Raw genomic sequence first — 19625 nt, forward strand, 5'->3', positions numbered from 1 at the left:
CAGATTGGGACTGGATCTGAAAATGTCCCTGCCACTCCAGGCCTCCATGTGATTTAGCCACCATCTCATTCCCTCTCAGACCTTGTAGTTAGGAGGGATCCAAGCTGCGTCAGACAGCCCTGCCCGAAGTTGCTGAGCCTTCGAGCACTGCAGAGCCCTGTAGTGTAGAGGGGCTGGAAATATCACTTGAATGGAAGAGACTTGCGGGCCTACCAACCTGGCCAGATTTCTGAGGGAAGTCTGAGGACGAGCCAATGTCTTGCGCAGCTCATGACAGATCTTTGTCATCTTCTTGGCCAGTAGGCTCAGAGTGGAGGACTGAGAGTCTAACGAACCCAAGGAGGGCAGTCTTCTGCTGCAGGTGGAAAAAGGACTTTTGTTAGTTGATAACGAAACCCAGTCTCTCCAACAGATCCACTGCCATCTGAAGATGCTGCAACAGGGTGTGAGAACACCGATCCATAATTAGGATGTCATCCAGGTAAACTATCAGACAAATTCCTTTGCTCTGAAGGAACTCCACCACGGATCTGAGGTACTTGGTGAAGCACCAAGGAGCAGAAGTCAGACAAAAAGAAAGGGTCCGGAACTTGAAGGCCTGATGGTTCCAAACAAATTGTAGAAACCTGCGATGAGGTGGAAAGACCTGAATGGTAATGTAAGCATCCTTGAGGTCCAGCCGTACTAGCCAGTCCCTTGGACGCAAAAGATCTCGCAAGATATGGATACCCTCCATCTTGAAGTGGCGGTAAACTAGCCACCCGTTGAAATTCCTGAGTTTAATCACAGGGTGTTGCCCACTGTCTTTTTCTTCTCGACGAGGATCAGGTTGCTGACAAGTCCGTTGGGATGGAGGGTAGACAAAGTGATAGCCTCTTTGTTGAGGAGCTCTGAAACCTCTTGATTGATTAAGGTGGCCTGGGCCCTAGAAAGCCTGAGGCCAAGGTGCCATAATTTGAACTGGAGTCCCAAAGAACTCCAAGTGATAGCCCTGGACTGTCTTGAGAACCCAGACATCTGGTGTCAGTTCCCTCCAATTGTGATGAAAGTTTGCCAACTGACCCTTTTCCATCCAACCGCCAACTTTAGACTGGAGGAATAGAGAGTTTTTACCTTGTAAAGATCCCTGGGAACGGCTGAGTCCGCTACCTCTGCCTCCTCTGGCCCATGGAAATCCACAGGAGGGATAGAAACCTCCAAAGCAGGAGGGATCTTGCCACTGGGGTTGACTGGAGCCTTGGCCTATTGAGGGATCGGAATGAAAAATGGTCCCACCACGCCCGGCCCCTCCAAAGATCTTGGATGGAAAAAAAATCTTCTTAATGGAAGCCTGCGCATTGTCAAGTGAGGTGAAGGTCTGCATGAACGTCCCCAGTTCTTTCACAAAGAGGTCCCAAACGAACCCCCTTTTGCTGCCGGTCCGCCTTCTGAAGATGCCAGGTCGCCCAGTTTTGGGTCTACCTTGATCAGCATAGATCTTCTCCTTTCCGCCGATAAGGCACAATTGTCAATCCCCAGGAATATAACCCCATGTTGAACCCAGACGGAGAGAACCTCAGGTTGAACGAGGGAACCTGAGAGCTTGGCCTCTTCTGCCATATCTAAAATCTTTGTAAGGGGCCCAATGACATCCAAAAGTTTGTCTGGCATGACTGCCAGGAGAGGTCAGTGCCCTTCTTCAGATCTCAAATTAGTTTTGCCAGCAAGGCATTCATTCTGTCATCAGTCTTGGGTGTCTGAGCCACCTTCCAATCAAGGGACGGTGGGAATGTTCCGTCCGAAGGTGGGTGCACACTTCTTTGCCGAGTGGTTTCCTCATGCGACCCACCACATAGGTTGCCACCTTTTTGCAAGGAGACCACATGGAGGAACGTTGGGGGGGGGGGGGGGGGGGAGAATCAAGTCATCTGCATCCACCAAGTCTGTGCCCAAATTATCTTGGGGAGCTTGCGACGCCTCCCCTAGGAAGGATGACAGGAGCAAGAAGGTCCGGGGCTGTTTGATACCGGGGTGTTGGAACCGGCGTAGGTTAACCGGCAGTGACCGTCCCTGACTAAAATCAGAGTGGATTTTTTAGAGCATGGACTACCCCGATGTGGCCCTACCATTAGTTTTTGGAGGGTTTTTGATTTTCATATTTGTGGAAATTTCCACGATTTAAAGGATTAGGTATGTAATTAGGTCCTGACGAATCGCATAAGGTAATTCTTCTGTAACAAGCGAGAAATATGTTGACCAACTACATAGAGTGACACAGGGGACCCTGTGTGCACTGTCTCTTATACATTAATCCCTTCTTAGAGACATAACAACTATACCTACCTATATTTCTATGGGGTTTGTGGACATTATCTCACCAACTCCCCGTTTATTGGTTTTTAATCATGTCAGAGGTATTAGCATGAGAATTAAAATGATTAATCATTACCTCTAGTCATTTTTAATTTTTTCTATATACCAATCCTTCACTTCATTATTTTTGACCGGCTAAATTCGATTCGCAATAAGATCTCTGGCAAAGATCCCCCCTGCGGGCCTGTCAGGTATTGCAGCGCCGGCCTGACGAGGAGCTGGCCCTATGATGAAGCATGTCACCGGATGGTGAGTGAGGGCTCTTGCTTCAAAAAACTTCGGTTTTCATCAGCTGATTGAACCATTACTTGAAAGAAACTCACAGTATTATGTGGAACCGTGTGTAATCTTTTTTGATTTACTCGCCATCAGTCACCCTGCGAGACATCCTCCTCCAAAGGGAAGGGGGCTTTGAAAATAGGTCTAGGGGCTCTGGCTCCTGCATGCGAGGCTGCAATTGTAGAAAAGCCTGTTTAAGGTGCTCAAAAGCATCCTAAACACCCTGCTCTGAGGGGCAATTAACCACCTGGTGGACAGAGCGCAGATGGTCAGGCGGTAACCCTGACTCCCACTTATGGGCCTGCCTCAGTTTGTCCAGTTTCTGCTCCTAAGGAGCAAAGGCCTGGGAAAGTGCATGCTGGATTGACACATCTACCACTTCACAGAACTTCGCATCTAGCAACATAAAGGTGGAGACCTCCTCTTCATAAAATATGGACTCTGTGTCCTCCATGATAGAGCGCAGTCTAGGGAGGTGACCCTGCGCTGATTGGGTAGAGTCAGACTCTTAACAGGGGACCAAATCGCACCCCAAAGGTCTTAGGATTGGAGAGTAGCCTGGGCGGGCCCCAGCGGTGCCGTGAGTTGCACTATGCGAGCATTATTTGCAGCGACTCAATAGGGTTCACCACTTAATCAAGGCAGAGAGTAATACCAACAGACTATAAGCACTGTAATTAGGCCTCACACTCATACAAATGTATGGCCAAATCTCCTTCTAGTTTATTTGTTGCTATTTTGAGGGCAGAGGCCCTTGTCAGAAAAAAGAACATTCTAGCCCTTTACCACGGGTTGATTCATGAGCAATGCTGCAGTGCACAGTGCCAAAAACAGCGGCCCAGAGACCATATTGCTGCCTTGACAGGAAGCCCTCTGGGGTTAATTAGTACAGACCCATCCCCAATGGGCGTGGAGGTCAATGTGTTGCCTCCTCAGCAAAATGACGAAGCTCCGATCGGGCTTCAAAGTGAATAGAGACACTAACAGGAGTCAGGCTCCATGCTACCATGGGTGATCAGCCAAGGCTCTGCAACAATACTGACAGAGAACCCGGCGCCCTTGGAAGCCACGGAGCGTCTCAGTGATCTGAAATCCCCTCTGACAGCCAGTGGGAAACACCGCACAACCGCGACCCACAATACTCAACTGCATAAGGAGAATTGCTTTGAATCTCCTGCGGTGCCCTCTAAAAGAAATTTCACAGACAGCAAAGAAAGCGCAAGACACAATCGCAACGCTTGTGATCCCACATACAAACTAAAAGCTTATGCAAATCACATAACAAGAGCTATGAGAAAGCAAGGGGACTTAACTGTGATGGCAGCAGTGAAGAAAGAAGGAGCATGGATAGAGTTATCTGACCATGGCATGGACAATGTATCATGTTTGGCTAATGATGTTTTAACTTTCCCTAGGGTTATGGGAAAGGTAGTTTGTCATCTTCAAAGTGCCTGAGGTTAATAAATAAAATGGAGAGATCCGTGCCTCCGGTCCCGACATAGAATCTTTAAAGATTAAATGTAAAAACAGGGCTTAGAAGTCACTGGTGGTCAGAAGGTTACTTCAGGTCACGAGGGATTGGTACAAACTCAAAGTTCAGGTAGAAACTTTGGAGGGCAGGCTAGCTATAGAACCCACACAGGGTCCACTGAAAAAGTACCTGGTATGGAGCAGAGCATCAACATCGAGAGCACAGTGCGTCAATATTTTCCAACCCGTCAGGTCGATGTGTCTAAAACGAGCCTTGCAAACATTGTCAAAGGATCGGTGCCTCATCGTCGAGGAGCAATCCACCGGTTTTTCTCACAAGTCTGGTTGGTGAGCCGGTTTATATAGAAAATAGCTGTAGAACCCACTTCTGAGGCTCAGGACTGGAGGGGTCACCGCGAGCAAGGGTAGGACTCCGATCTCCAGTAGCATATGCAAAGTTGCAGGCAGTCTTTGATGTCCCTGAAACTGCAAGAACAGGGGGCAAGCTACCAAGTCCTTGGAGAAACTTGGGTTCATAATTTAGAGAGCAGGTCCAGTCTTTCTCACTCCTAGCCAAGAAGCAACAGGCCAACACCGCAGAGTAGGTAGCAAAGGGGCAGTCCCTCCTACAGCACAGCAATCAGCAATCAGCAGGCCAACACAGCAAAGCAGTTAGCAAAGTGGCAGTCCCTTCTGGCAGCACAGCAGATCTTCCTCCTGGCAGAATGTCCTTGGTTCCAGCAGATGGGCTTTGGTGTCCAGTACCTATACCCAAATGTGCCTTTGACATGAGGGAGACTTCAGAAAGGCTTTAGAAGATCACAAGGTCTCTACCCTTCCTTCAGTGGTTCCAAACACTCTTCAGGGTAGTATGTAGCCCTTTGTATGTGGAATAGGCACATCCCTATTTAGGTGTCAGCTCCTCCCTCCCATCTAGCCCAGGAAGACCCATCAGCCTGGTGATGGGTCGTCATGATACAATTTTCACACACCACCTCCCTTGTGTGTGACTGTCTAGAGGGAATTAACAAAGCCCAGCTGTCATCCACCTCAGACATGTATTCGGAGACAGGCAGAGGCCCAGATTGGTCAAATTAAGAAGCTGCCAACATTTTAAAAGTGGCATTTTCAGACTTCTAATGTAAAATCCAATTTCAACATAAATGTGATTTCAAATTGTGAGGCAGACACACCAAACTCCAAATTTCTATCTTTTCCCAAATTGGAAGTTACACTTAAAGGATTTTTCAAGGTAACCCCAATGTTAACCTATAGGAGAGATGAGTCTTGCAGTACTGAAAAACACATTTGATTGTTTTTCAGTACCAGGACATGTTAAACTTAAAAGTACAGGTCTAACTCTTTAAATACAGCGTACCATGTCCTTGAGAAAACCTAGAGCCTATGTTATGGATGGACTTATATGTAATACAAAGGGAAGGTTTGGACCTAGCAAGTGGATACACTTGCCAGGTTGAAATGGCTGTTAAACACTCCCCACGCAGGCTCTGCTTTGGCAGGCCTGAGACATGTTTACAGGGCTACTGTAGTTTGAGCCCTGTGATCCTAAAGTGCACTTTAAAAGGAACTTGCAAGTAAATTAAATATATCCAGTTGTGGATAAGTCAATGTTGCCAAAATCAGAGCACAAAGCACCTACATTTTAGCACTGGTCAGCAGGGGTAGAGTGCTTAGAATCCTAAAGCCATCAAAAATAAGGTCAGAAAAACAGGTCAAAAGGCAAAAAGGGGAAACCCCACCAAGGATGCCAGATCTAACAACTCCTAGCCCAGTTCATCAAGTCTGTCACAGCCAAGTGTGTTTCCTCAAAATGCTTTGTTGGGGGACTTGGTGATTAGGTATGTTAACAACAGTTTGCAAAGTTGTGCCTTTTCCATTGATGGGTAATAATGTAAGGGGTTTCCTTTAGGTCTTCTCTGCATCAGTCCTGGGAAATACAAGTGGATGGAAATGTACCTTCAGAAGGGCAGTTACAGTAGAAGGGGATCCAGCAAGGATGGGGGAAGGGAGGCTGGCAGATAGATAGGGTGATATGAATTGAAGGGAGAATTTAGGAGGTTGGATCTGTCACTGACCTATAGAGTGGAACTGGAATCCCACCATGCCATGTTATGACTAGGAGAGGGGTATATTAGGGTGATATTCTGACAGTGTGTTTTCCTTCTGTACCTATAACTCTAAATTAACTTTAAACAGACAAAGCTGACCCTCATTTACCTTCCATCCTGCACACCAAAATTAAACAGTGTAACATTGAGACATTGACATCCACATTCAGAGACCTGTAAGTGATGAAGGTGTGGATACACAATGTTCAAGGATCAGGGTAGGGCATTCTATCTCAAGCGGGGTCCTGGAAAAAGCAAAGTATCGGACCAAATCCCCAACATGGCTCTAATTGACCAAGGTCAGCCATGAAAGTATCAAAACGGCATTAGCCAGTAAGGACTAGAGAAATGAGTGAAGCCTCAGTATGGCCCATTCATTGCACAGGAGGTCCCTTGTTGATCATTGGGGCACAAAACAGTGGTGTTATACACTCAACTGAAGTCAACATCCTGAAAGGATTTACTCATTGGAATGAGACATGGGCCCCTGGCCTTTAACAGAGGCAAAGAGACAAGTCCTGATTCCCATAGAGTTCACCCTTGTGACAGTCAGGCCTCTGCAAGTATATCGTTTCACAAATATCAGACACTTAAATGGATTCTGAAGGAGTATCACTAATAGCACCAGGTGCCTTCACCACATCTCATTCCCTGTCCTTGTGAGACAGTACTGTATGTACTGCAGATAAGTTCATTTCTTCTGTGAACCCCCCTTGAGTCTTAAGGCTCAAACGATTGTCTGTCCCTTTCTTCTGATAGAAACTTCTAACAATAGATTCCTCATCTTATGAATACTGCCGGCACCAGACTGGATCTAGAGAATTTTCAGTAGCAATTCCCTTGCAAGTCGGTTGGTGGCATCCTTAGGCTCAGTCTCACCCCAGATATGATGGGGCCCACTATATCTACACTATCTCAGATACCTTTTCTGTGCCTTCTGACAGAGATCCAGAACTCCATCAAGTCCTGTTTGCTTGCAGGATTTTTTCCCTTCAATTTTCACAGTGTACAAGGAATGCTTGTCCACATGAAACTAAAGGGCTCAAACCAAGCAGAGACTGTCATAAATGTTGGTGACAGACATCCACAAAGACTGTCTCTGGTGTCTCGGCTTCAAGCACACCTCTGCATCACGTATGTGTTATGCAAAAATTAACTGCAAGATCATCCTCAACTGGGAAGCCAAACTTGTAGTTGCAGAATGCAAAGAAGCACCCATCCTAGTCGAGAATTATGAATTGCTCTCGCTCCTGAAGCCGATGTTGCCACCGATTGTCATCAAAGTCACAAAGCTGTGAAAGTCCAAGAAATCCCAAAAAAAGTAATTAAGTCCAAACATAGCTCTCCTTCGACCAGCTACTCCCATTGCTCTGCAACAAGTGGTGCTCGTGGACATCCTTTGTGTGGAGTGCCTTGGGTCTTTCTCAGTTCTCTCCCACACTTGGATGAAATCTGACAAGTTCACATGGTACTGACCCCGCTGAGACTTTAGATTCCATTGTAGAGCCTATATGTGCCAGCTGGCATGTTCCAAAGTCAGGATGCATGAGGCAAAGAGGCCAGTGGCTTCAAAGCAGCTCTTACTGAGGCCCAGGTCAATGCTTGCCATGGGGATCACAGTCTGAATGTCCTGGACTCGTTGAGGCAGAGAAAAAGAGGAGCACCATATCCACGATGGATACAGAAGGGGAGCTGTTGTGAAGGAATCAGTTGTTACTACAGCACATTGATTCAAAAAGCCCAGCAATGTCAACAGTGGTTCTCAGCTGTTTCAGGTAAGCCCTTCTTTGGCAATCAATTGTTGAGGTATAGGCAGGCTGGTATTCCCAAACTAAACAGATAGTTCTTTTCCTTCCACGCCGGTTAAGCGCAGTTCCGCAAAGAGCTACCCTTCGACGGTTTGTCGAGGCTTTTTTGACTGTTTGAAGTGATGTCTTTGAGAAAAAAAAGACAGGGTTCAAGCCGTGTGGTGTGTGTCATCGCACCATGTCGGTGACGGACCCGGACCGTGTTTGTCTTTGGTGCCTTGAGAAGGACCACGACTCCACCTCCTGCTCAGACTGTCGGGCCATGGCTCCGAAGGCCTTGAGGGAGAGATCCCTTAAGCTTCTTGCGGCCCGGCATACGTCCTCCGTCGGCGCGACTCTGCGGAGGTCACGGTCCCGCAGTAGGAGGAGGTCACAGCACCGCTCCCAGAGCCCCAAGTACTCTTCCTCGCATTCAAGCTCATCTCAAGGTAAGAGGCACAAGAAGAAGTCCAAGCGGACTTCGACTTCGCCACCCACGCCCGTCGGCCATCGAGGCGCCTGTGGAACGTCAATGTTCCGAGCGCGGTTCCGTGGAGCAGTCGCCAGGGCTGACTCCGCGTCCTTCCCCCTGTTCCTGGGACTGGATCAACCCCTGCTCAGATTAAATCATTTTACGAGGCTATGCGTCTCGTTTTTGAGTGGGCTGCACCCTTGGATGGGTCTTTGGCCCAGCGGGGTCAGCAGGGGCCCCTTCGGCTTCGACATCGGCGCCATTAGGGACCCTAGGATCCGATACCGGGTAGTCCCAACCTTATTCTGGATGATCCGGAGCGACATCGTACGACGTCAACTCAGACGGAGCCAATTCAGCCCAGATCATTGTCTGAGCATTATTTAGATCAGCCAGACGCAGGAGAGGAATGGGAGGGGTCTGAGGACCCTTTAGAATGTGGCTTGCAGCAGGACTGGAATGAGGATCTAGGGGAGGCCAGTGGACTGGACACGTCTCCAGATGCTGGTATGCTTTCTCCTCCTAATGTGGCTACGGAGGAGAGTGCTTCATTTGCTATGGTGGTGCGAAGGCAAGCTGAGGTCTTGGACCAAGATTTGCCTACGGTGCCAGTCAGGACAAATATCCTGACAGAAGTGCTTCAACCGGGGGTGACAACATCAGAGCCGATGTTGCCCTTCAATGAGGCTCTTACAGACGTCCTTCTGGGTACATGGTACATGGTCCAAACCCAGCACAGGGGCTCCTGTGAATAGGACAGTTGTCTGCCGCCGCCATAGACCCGCTCCGAGCGACCCTAGTTTCCTGACTCAACACCCCACTCATGAGAGCTTGGTTGTCCAAGCCTCTACTTCCAGTGGTGCCTTCCCTTCTGCTCCCCCGGATAGGGAATCCAAGAGGCTCGACCAGCTTGGGAAGAATATGTTTTCTTCCACCAGCCTGGCATTGAGGTCCGTAAACACCTCTTGCCTATTTGGGCCGTTATTCCCATACTTTATGGGATACGGTGGCACAGGTGCTGCCCCAGGTCCCAGAGGGCTTCCAGGACACTCTCACCCAGGCTGTCAAGGATGGGAGAGATGCAGCCAAGTTTACGATCAGGTGTGGTTTGGACACGACTGCCTCGCTGGGCAGAGTGATTTCATCGTCAGTGGCCCTACATCGCCACGCCTGGCTACGTTCAACTGGTTTCTCAGGGGATGTCCAGTCAAGCTTGATGGACATGCCCTTTCATGGCTCTCGCCTTTTTGGCGAAAAGGCAGACTCCGCGCTTGAGAGGTTCAAGGATTCTCGAGCTACGGCTAGATCCTTGGGCCTTTCAGCGCCAGCATGACAGCAGTCTGTCTTTCGCCCCTTTCGTGGCTTCGGAAGGGGCGTGGTACCACGCCAGCCACAGTTTAGCCACCGTCCTCAGGCTTCACAATATCCCGGAAGAGGACGTGGTACCATCAGACCCAGAGGGTCTCGCCAGAGGTCCGCCACCACACGGCCCCCCCTCCACTGCGCCCAAGCCTTCCTAGTATGGTTCTGCAGGATCACATCCGTCCAGTTGGAGGGAGGATTCATTTTCATCTCCCTCACTGGCGTTGCATCACAACAGACAAGTGGGTCCTGCAGATCATACGGAAGGGCTACTCCCTTCCCTTCCAGTTTTTCCCTCCTTCTATCCCTCCAACAAAGGAATTGGTGATGGAGTACCATCTGGTTTTGCTCCGCAATGAAGTTATGGCTCTCTTAGCCAAGGGAGCCATAGAAAGAGTCCTGATATCAGAAGTAGGCAGTGGTTGTTATTCCTGCTACTTTCTGATTCCCAAAAAGAACAAAGGCCTTTGCCCTATCTTGGATTTAAGGGATGTCAATTTCTTCCTCAAGAAGGAGAAATTCAAGATGCTCACTCTTGCTCAGGTTTTGTCTGCCCTAGACCAAGGAGACTGGATGGTAGCGTTGGATTTGCAGGATGCGTATTTCCATATTCCTTTCCTGCCAACCCACAAGTTACCTGCGGTTCAAGGTGGGCCACAAGCACTTTCAGTTTACCGTGCTTCCTATCTGTCTCACCAGTGCCCCTCGGGTGTTCACAAAGGTGATGGCGGTGGTGGCAGCTCATCTGCGCAGGTCAGGGATTTCAGTCTTCCCCTACCTAGACAATTGGCTGCTAAAGGCTCCTACGCCTCAGGCTCTCGTCACCCACCTCCAGACGACGATGGACCTCCTGCATTCGCTGAGGTTCACTATAAATGTGCCGAAGTCACACCTGACTCCCTCTCAGAAGCTCACTTTCATCGGAGCTGTTCTGGACACAGTGCACTATCGGGCCTATCCTCCCGAACAGCGGGTCCAGGATATTCAGGTTGATACCGATGTTTCTGCCTCTATCCTGGATTTCTGTGAGACAGACTCTGAGGCTGTTGGGACTCATGGCTTCCTGCTCCTATTGGTCAAGCATGCCAGATGGCGCATGATGGCTCTGCAGTGGGACCTGAAGTTCTAATGAGCACAGCATCAGGGAAATCTTACTGACGTGGTTCAGATCTCGGAGGGGACTGCAAAGGATCTGCAGTGGTGGTTAGTGAACTGCAATTGGGTCAAAGGCAGACTCCTCTCCCTTCCCCAACCAGATTTCACAGTAGTGACAGATGCGTCACTTCTGGGATGGGGCGGCCATCTGGGAGAGGTGGAGATCAGAGGTCACTGGTCTCTGGCGGAATCTGGGCTCCACATCAACTTGCTGGAGCTTCGGGTGATCCGACTAGCATTGAAAGCATTTCTTCCTGTTGTGAAAGGGAAGGTATTGCAGGTGTTCATGGACAACCCTACTGCAATCTGGTGCTGCAACATGCAGGGCGGTGTGGGGTCGTGGGCCCTTTGTCAAGAGGCTTTACGTCTCTGGACATGGCTGGAACAGCAGGGCATGACCCTGGTGGGTCAACACCTGGCAGATTCTCTAAACGCCAGGGCAGACGAGCTCAGTCAAAAATGCTTAGAGGATCACGAATGAGGTCTCCATCCGGAGGTGGTGCAAGGACTCTTTCAGCAGTGGGGAGAGCCTTGGTTAGATCTGTTCGCCTCCGTAGAGAACGCGCAATGTCAGCAGTTTTGCGAGTTGGAGTTTCCAAGGGGGCGATCGCTAGGTGACGATTTTCGTCGCAAGTGGAGTTCAGGCCTCCTGTATGCCTTTCCGCCTATACCACTTCTGCCCAGAGTTCTCAAGAAAATCAAGAATGACCGGGCCCAAGTAATCCTAGTGGCTCCGGATTGGGCACAGAGAGTTTGGTATCCAGAGCTTCTCAAAATGAGCATCGGTCCTCCAATCAGGCTTCCTCTTCAGGAGGATCTTCTGTCGCAGCAGCAGGGGAAGGTTCTCCACCCGAACCTGTCAACTCTGCACCTTCATGCGTGGAGATTGAGCGGCAACAGTTGATGGTTTATGGCCTCCCTCCCGAGGTCTGTGTTGTCATTCTGGCAGCCAGGCGTCCCTCTACTAAGTCTATCTACGCCTGCCGTTGGAAACGTTTTGTTTCATATTGTACAGAGAGGTCTATTGATCATCTTTCTTCTTCTCTGTCTAATATCCTTTTGTTTAGATTATCTCTCGCCTAACAGAGTTCCTCCTTAGGGACTCTCAAGGTCTATCTTGCAGCCTTATCGGCCTTTCTTCGGTTGCCTGATCAACTATCTTTGTTTAAATCACCTATAGTACAGAGATTTTTGAGAGGGCTTGTGAATTTGTTCCCGCCTGTGCCTTTTGTTAAGCCCCAGTGGGACCTTAATCTGGTTCTTACTTTCCTTATGTGTGCCCCCTTCGAGCCCTTCCATAACTGTCCTCTTCGGCTGCTAACTATTAAGACAGCCTTTTTGGTGGCAATTACATCTGCCAGAAAAGTGAGTGAGCTACAGGCTTTATCATCAAAACCACAGTATCTCACAATCATTACTGAAAAAGTGGTTCTCAGAACTCGTGCCCCTTTCCTCCCCAAGGTGGTAACCCCCTTCCATCTGGGTCAAAATATCACTCTGCCCACCTTTTTTGCACCACCGCATCCCTCTAAGGAAGAGTAGCGTCTCCATCGGCTGGACCCAAAAAGAGCGTTATCGTTCTATCTTGATCGCACTAAAGAGTTCCGGGTGGACGACCAAATCTTTGTGGGGTACGATGGTGCAGAGAAGGGTCGGGCAGTACAGAAACGATCCATTTCACGCTGGGTCGTACTCTGTATAAAGATCTGCTACGCTTTGGCAAAGAAGCAACCTCCTGAGGCTTGAGAGCTCACTCTAATAGGGGGAAAGCTGCTACTACTGCGTTAGCACGTGGTGTACCTGTGGTGGACATCTGTCACGCTGCAACGTGGGCTTCCCTGCACACGTTTGCAAAACACTACTGCCTGGATAGCCGGGTGAGAAGAGAGAGACATTTTGCCTGTTCTGTCTTGCAGTACTTCCTGGTATTAAAATCTTCTTCAGACCCACCACCATGGGTTATAGCTTGGGTATCTATTCTAAGGTAAGGAAGATGCAGCTAGAAGTCTCTATCAGATGAATAAGTTACTTACCTTCGGTAACGATGTATCTGATAGTCAAAAGCACCGGAGAGGTCCATAAAGACCATATGGACGCACTTCACCTGGCTTCGACATACTTCCCAAGAACTAAAGTTAGATTGAGAGCTTGCTCCACGGACTTCCTGGTCTAAAACCGTATTGGGCTGGTGAAAAAAATAATTAGCCTCTGCCCAATCTTATAATTTACCCAGCATAACTTGCCCTAAAAATGTTCAGAGATTAATCTAATAATTATATTGGCCGGTAACATGCAGGTTGGTTTCGGTCCAATTTAAAAAAAAAAAAAAAAAAAAAAATAGGCACAATTATAGATTGTTAGAAATGGGGTCTTTGGTTGAGAGTCAGGTTACCCCCTGTTCAATCAAGGACCCTCACTCTTGTCAGGGTAAAAGAATCATCCTCAGCTAACCCCTGCTTACCCCCTTGGTAGCTTGGCAGAGCAGTAGGCTTAACTTCAGAGTGCTAGGTGTAAAGTATTTGTACCAACACACACCGTAACTTAATGAAAACACTACAAAATAACACAACACAGGTTTAGAAAAATATTTATCTTAACAAAACAAGACCAAAACAACAAAAATCCACAATACACAAGTCAAGTTATCAATAAAAATGCAAAGAGTCTTTAAGTAGTTTTAAACACACGCTAGCGCTGCTAACATGAAAATGTACCTAGTGCGTGTCAAAAATAACCCCACACGGGCAGGTGTGAGTCAAATTGGGCTTGCGGTGCGTCGATGTTGGTCACGAGCGAGACCTTGCGTTGTTTCCCCCTTCTGTCGAGTCGGTTATTCTCTCCGCAGGAGAGCGATGCGTTGATTTGGCCACTCACGGGTCCAGGCAGGCCTTGCGTTGCTTTTGCACACACACAATGGTTCACGTCAGAAATTCAGACGCACGATGATCTGAAAACCACACAGCGCAGGTTGCAATCTCCCAGCCTCTGCCAGCAATGCTGCGCGTCGTTTCTCCTGCTCCGTGCGTCGATTCTTCAGTCGTGTTTCCGCCGAGCGTCGATTCTCAGCCACGAAGCTGGCGGCACATCGTTTCTCCAGCCACAGATCGGAGTCGCATCTATCTTTTCCCCGCATGGTGCTCTGTGCATGGATTTCTTCCTCGTAGGCTGTCAGCTTCTCCTTTCAGGGTCCCAAGAAATGGATGGGCACCACAGGGCAGAGTGGGAGTCTCTCCAGAGACTCCAGGTGCTGGCAGAGAGTAGTCTTTGCTGTCCCTGAGACTTCAAACAACAGGAGGCAAGCTCTGAATCAAGCCCTTGGAGATTTCTTCTCAAGATGGAAGGCACACAAAATCCAGTCTTTGCCCTTTTACTCTGGCAGAAGCAGCAACTGCAGGATAGCTCCACAAAGCACAGTCACAGGCAGGACAGCTGTTCTTCCTCAGCTATTCAGCTCTTCTCCAGGCAGAAGTTCCTCTTGGTTCCAGAAGTGTTTCTAAAGTCTGTGGTTTTGGGTGCCCTTCTTGTACCCAATTTCTCCTTTGAAGTAGGCCTACTTCAAAGTGAAGTCTCTTTTGAATATGAAATCCTGCTTTGCCCAGGCCAGGCCCCAGACACTCACCAGGGGGTTTGAGACTGTATTGTGTGAGGGAGGCACAGCCCTTTCAGGTGTGAGTGACCACTCCTCCCCTCCCTCCTAGCACAGATGGCTCATCAGGATATGCAGGCTACACCCCAGCTCCCTTTGTGTCACTGTCCAGTGTGAGGTGCCACCAGTCCGTAGGAAGTTGGCTCTGTATGTACTATTTCAAAGTGAGAAATAGTGTGCACAGAGTCCAAGGGTTCCCCTTAGAGATAAGATAGTGGCAAAAAGAGATAATTCTAATGCTCTATTTTGTGGTAGCGTGGTCTAGCAGTAGACTTATCAGAGGGTAGTGTTAAGCATTTGTTGTACACACACAGGCAATAAATGAGGAACACACACTCAAAGACAAATTCCAGGCCAATAGGTTTTTATATAGAAAATATCTTTTTTTTTTGTTTATTTTAAGAACCACAGGTTCAAGATTTACAAACAATACTTTAAATGAAAGGTATTTCACTCAGGTATTCTAGGGACATTGAGTATTCACAATAGCATGTACAGTTTTGACAAAAATGGCAATAAGCTATTTTAAAAGTGGACACTGCAAAAATCAAGAGTTCCTGGGGGAGGTAAGTAAATGTTAAGTTCACAGGTAAGTAAAACACTTGCAGGGTTCAATGTTGGGTCCAGGGAAGCCCACCATTGGGGGTTCAAGGCAACCCCAAAGTTACCACACCAGCAGCTCAGGGCCGGTCAGGTGCAGAGGTCAAAGTGGTGCCCAAAACACATAGGCGTCAATGGAAATAGGGGTGCCCCGGTTCCAGTCTGCCCGCAGGTAAGTACCCGTGTCTTCGGAGGGCAGACCAGGGGGATTTTGTAGGGCACCGGGGGGGACACAAGCAGGCATAGAATGTACACCCTCAGCGGCACAGGGGCGGCCGGGTGCAGAGTGCAAACAGGCGTCTGGTTTCTAATAGGAATCAATGGGGAGACCCGGGGGTCTCTTCAGCAATGCAGGCAGGCACAGGGGGGGCTCCTTGGGGTAGCCACCACCTGGGCTAGGCAGAGGGTCGCCTGGGGGACGCTCCTGCACTGGAGTTCGGTTCCTTCAGGTCCTGGGGGCTGCGGGTGCAGTGTGGTTTCCAGGCGTCGGGTTCCTTGAAGCAGGCAGTCGTGGTCAGGGGGAGCCTCTGGATTTCCTCTGCAGGTGTCGCTGTGGGGGCCAATGGGGGTCAACTCTGGCTACTCACGGGCTCGCAGTCGCCGGGGAGTCCTCCCTGTAGTGTTAGTTTTCTGCAGGTCGAGCGGGGGGCGTCGGGTGCAGAGTGGAAAGTCTCACGTTTCCGGCAGGAAACGTGTGGTCTTTAAAAGTTGCTTCTTTGTTGCAAAGAGTTGCAGTTTCTTGAACAGGACCGCTGTTCTCTGGAGTTTCGTGGTCCTTTAGATGCAGGGTAGTCCTCTGAGGCTTCAGAGGTCGCTGGACCCTGTTGGATGCGTCGCTGTTGCAGTTTTCTTCGAAGTAGGGAGACAGGCCGGTGGGGCTGAGGCCAAATCAGTTGTCGTCTCAGTCTTCACTGCAGTGCTTCAGGTCAGCAGTCCTTCTTCTTCTTTAGGTTGCAGGAATCTATCTTCCTCCATTCTGGGAGCCCCCAAATACTGAATGTAGGGGTGTGTTTAGGTCTGGGAGGGAAGTAGCCAATGGCTGCTGTCCTTGAGAGTGACTACACACTCTTTGTGCCTCCTCCCTGTGGGGAGGGGGCACATCCCTAATCCTATTGGGGGAATCCTCCTTCTACAAAATGGAGGATTTCTAAAAGTAAGAGTCACCTCAGCTCAGGACACCTTAGGGGCTGTCCTGACTGGGGGTGACTCCTCCTTGTTTTTCTCATTATCTCCTCCAGCCTTGCCGCCAAAAGTGGGGGCAGTGGCCGGAGAGGGGGGCATCTCCACTAGCTGGGATGCCCTGTGGCGCTGTAACAACCGCCAGGTGTTACAGTTCCTGCAGGGGGAGGTGAGAAGCACCTCCACCCAGTACAGGCTTTGTTCCTGGCCACAGAGTGACAAAGGCACTCTCCCTATGTGGCCAGCAACATGTCTGGTGTGTGGCAGGCTGGCAAAAACTAGTCAGCCCACACTGGAAGTCGGGTATGTTTTCAAGGGGCATCTCTAAGATGCCCTCTGGGTGTATTTTTACAATAAAGTGCACACTGGCATCAGTGTGCATTTATTGTGCTGAGAAGTTTGATACCAAACTTCCCAGTTTTCAGTGTAGCCATTATGGTGCTGTGGAGTTCGTGTTTGACAGACACCCAGACCGTATACTCTTATGGCTACCCTGCACTTAGTGTCTAAGGTTTTGCTTAGACACTGTAGGGGCATAGTGCTCATGCACATATGCCCTCACATGTGGTATAGCACACCCTGCCTTAGGGATGTAAGGCCTGCTAGAGGGGTGACTTACCTATGCCACAGGCAGTGTGAGGTTGGCATGTTGACTTAGTCATTTTCTCCCCACCAGCACACACAAGCTGGCAAGCAGTGTGTATGTGCTGAGTGAGGGGTCCGTAGGGTGGCATAAGACATGCTGCAGCCCTTAGAGACTTTCCCGGGCATCAGGGCCCTTGGTACCAGGGGTACCAGTTACAGGGGACTTACCTGAGTGCCAGGGTTGTGCCAATTGTGGAGACAAAGGTACAGTTTAGGGAAAGAACACTAGTGCTGGGGTCTGGTTAGCGGGGTCCCAGCACACTTTCAAATCATAACTTGGCATCAGCAAAGGCAAAAAGTCAGGGGGTAACCATGCCAAGGAGGCATTTCCTTAAACGGCCCAACTGTCAAACTGACCCAGACAGGGAATCCACAAACAGGCAGTCACAGAAATTATATAAGCAAGAAAACGCCCACTTTCTAAAAGTGGCATTTTCAAACAGACAATCTTAAAATCAACTTTTCTAAAAGATGTATTTTTAAATTGTGAGCTCAGAGACCCCAAACTCCATGTGTCCATCCGCTCCCAAAGGGAATCTAAACTTTAATCAGATTTAAAGGTATCCCCCATGTTAACCTATGAGAGGGACAGGCCGTGCAACAGTGAAAAACGATTTTAGCAATAATTCACTGTCAGAACATATAAACCACATTACTATATGTCCTACCTTAACCATACACTGCACCGTGCCCTTGGGGCTACCTAGGGCCTATCTTAGGGGTGTCTCACATGTAAGAAAAGGGAACGTTTAGGCCTGGCAAGTGGGTACACTTGCCAAGTCGAATTTATAGTTAAAACTGCACACACAGACACTGCAGTGGCAGGTCTGAGACATGATTACAGAGCTACTTGTGTGGGTGGCACAACCAGTGCTGCAGGCCCACTAGTAGCATTTGATTACAGGCCCTGGGAACCTCTAGTGCACTGTACTAGGGATAATAAATCAAATATGCCAATCATGGATAAGCCAATTACATACACAATTTGTAAAGGAGCACTTGAACTTTAGCACTGGTTAGCAGTAGTAACCTCCCCAGAGTAACAAAGCAGTAAAATCAGAGTCCAGCACACATCAACAACCTGGGGAAGAGAGGCAAAAAGTTAAGGGAGACCACGCCAAGGATGAAAAGTCTAACGTAGATTAATTCCAGGAATCAATCAAATTTATCATAACAGCTGCTCCAAAAATTATTGTGATTAATGTGCCCAGAAGGCAACATTCTGCATAAATAAATCTATTGGCACATCATTGGGGCTGGGGGCTTTCCCACTAGCTGAGCCTTTTATTACTTTTGTTAGTGTCCGTTCATATACAGATGCTTTTCTCTAGGTAGTATGTATGTATACATATGGTATGAAATGTGTCACTTTAATATGCTCAGTAAAAATGCTTCATGCGCTCATTCGTTATTTTCTAATTGTCATATTTTACCTCTGAAGTTGCTTTTTCATGCTTCTAACTTCTAACTTCCTAACAGCAGAAGTAATTACGTTTATTTATCTAATTCAATGTAGCTTGCACGTGATACCCTAGAGTAACATTTTGCATTTTAATTGCACGATTCATATACTTTAGGATTTCTCACGATGTAAACATTTTCAAACTGAACTTCAGTAAGTTATATGGAGCCCGATCTACACATGTTCGGATTGCAAGGCTGTCTTGCTTTTGCAACCATTTCTTCATTTGGTGTGACAGATGTACGATTCCGTTGCTGACCAAAATTGCAATTTGCTAGGATTTACAGAATCTTGCTTCATTAATAACAACGAAGTGTGGTTCGTTTAGTAAATCCATTGTGCTTCGAATGCAGGGATGGAGACGTGCAAGGGACAGTAGACCACTAATCTGGAATTAACATTCACAAAATGTCCCCTTATTTGGAAAAAAAAGATGACTGCATTCAAATTCGAAAAAAATAAATTGGCATTCTATGAATGGCGTGGGTGGGGAAGGATCAACATCAGTAATTGAGCATGTTACTGTATCTTGTCGATTGTGATTTTAAAACATTATGCTGTATCTCACAGGCAGAATGTACACCTGGCAGTACATGCAGAAAACTTCAGCTCTGAAATTGTCTCGGTGAAGGAGATGAGGGACATTTGGTCTTGGATTCCGGAACGCTTTGCATTGTGCCAGCCCATTCTTCTGTTCACCAACCTGGAACATGGCAGCACTCTAAACAGGTAAACTGGTTCTTGTTGTAGCTCAGTTTGAAGAGACGCGCAGCAGGAGCCAATTCAGACCTATGCAAATGTATACAACTCCTTTTCCAGTTTATCTCGTCACTTTCTGTTACCCTACCAATTTGCTACTTTGAGAGGCGTGGATAAGCGAAAGTCTCTGAAAAAAACAGTTCAGTTACCTCATGTTAACTGAACGTGAGTGTTGCATGGGAATCTCCTTCAACTGTCACCCAGTGATCAGCAAGTCTTGTGTAGTGATGAAATTTCCAGTGTGCCATTCTCTAGGTTCCTAAGATTGTGCTAGTCAATTAAGCAGAATGTCTCTCGGAGATTTGTGTTAACTTTTAGGGCACCTAAG

The 19625-nt window shown here is 48.3% G+C and overlaps 1 protein-coding gene across 4 annotated transcripts in view; it reads left to right on the plus strand.

Moving 5' to 3' along the window:
• Nucleotides 1–19625, plus strand: part of TBC1D24 (TBC1 domain family member 24) — a 556519-nt gene that overhangs the window by 378232 nt on the left and 158662 nt on the right. For all 4 annotated transcript variants that reach the window (XM_069210513.1, XM_069210508.1, XM_069210509.1 and 1 more), the window contains one exon: nt 19109–19267. In XM_069210513.1, the coding sequence (XP_069066614.1) occupies nt 19109–19267 (159 nt within the window). The remainder of the gene's footprint in view (nt 1–19108; nt 19268–19625) is intronic.

This window comes from Pleurodeles waltl, chromosome 10 (genome assembly GCF_031143425.1).
Source record: "Pleurodeles waltl isolate 20211129_DDA chromosome 10, aPleWal1.hap1.20221129, whole genome shotgun sequence".
Classification (NCBI taxonomy): domain Eukaryota; kingdom Metazoa; phylum Chordata; class Amphibia; order Caudata; family Salamandridae; genus Pleurodeles; species Pleurodeles waltl.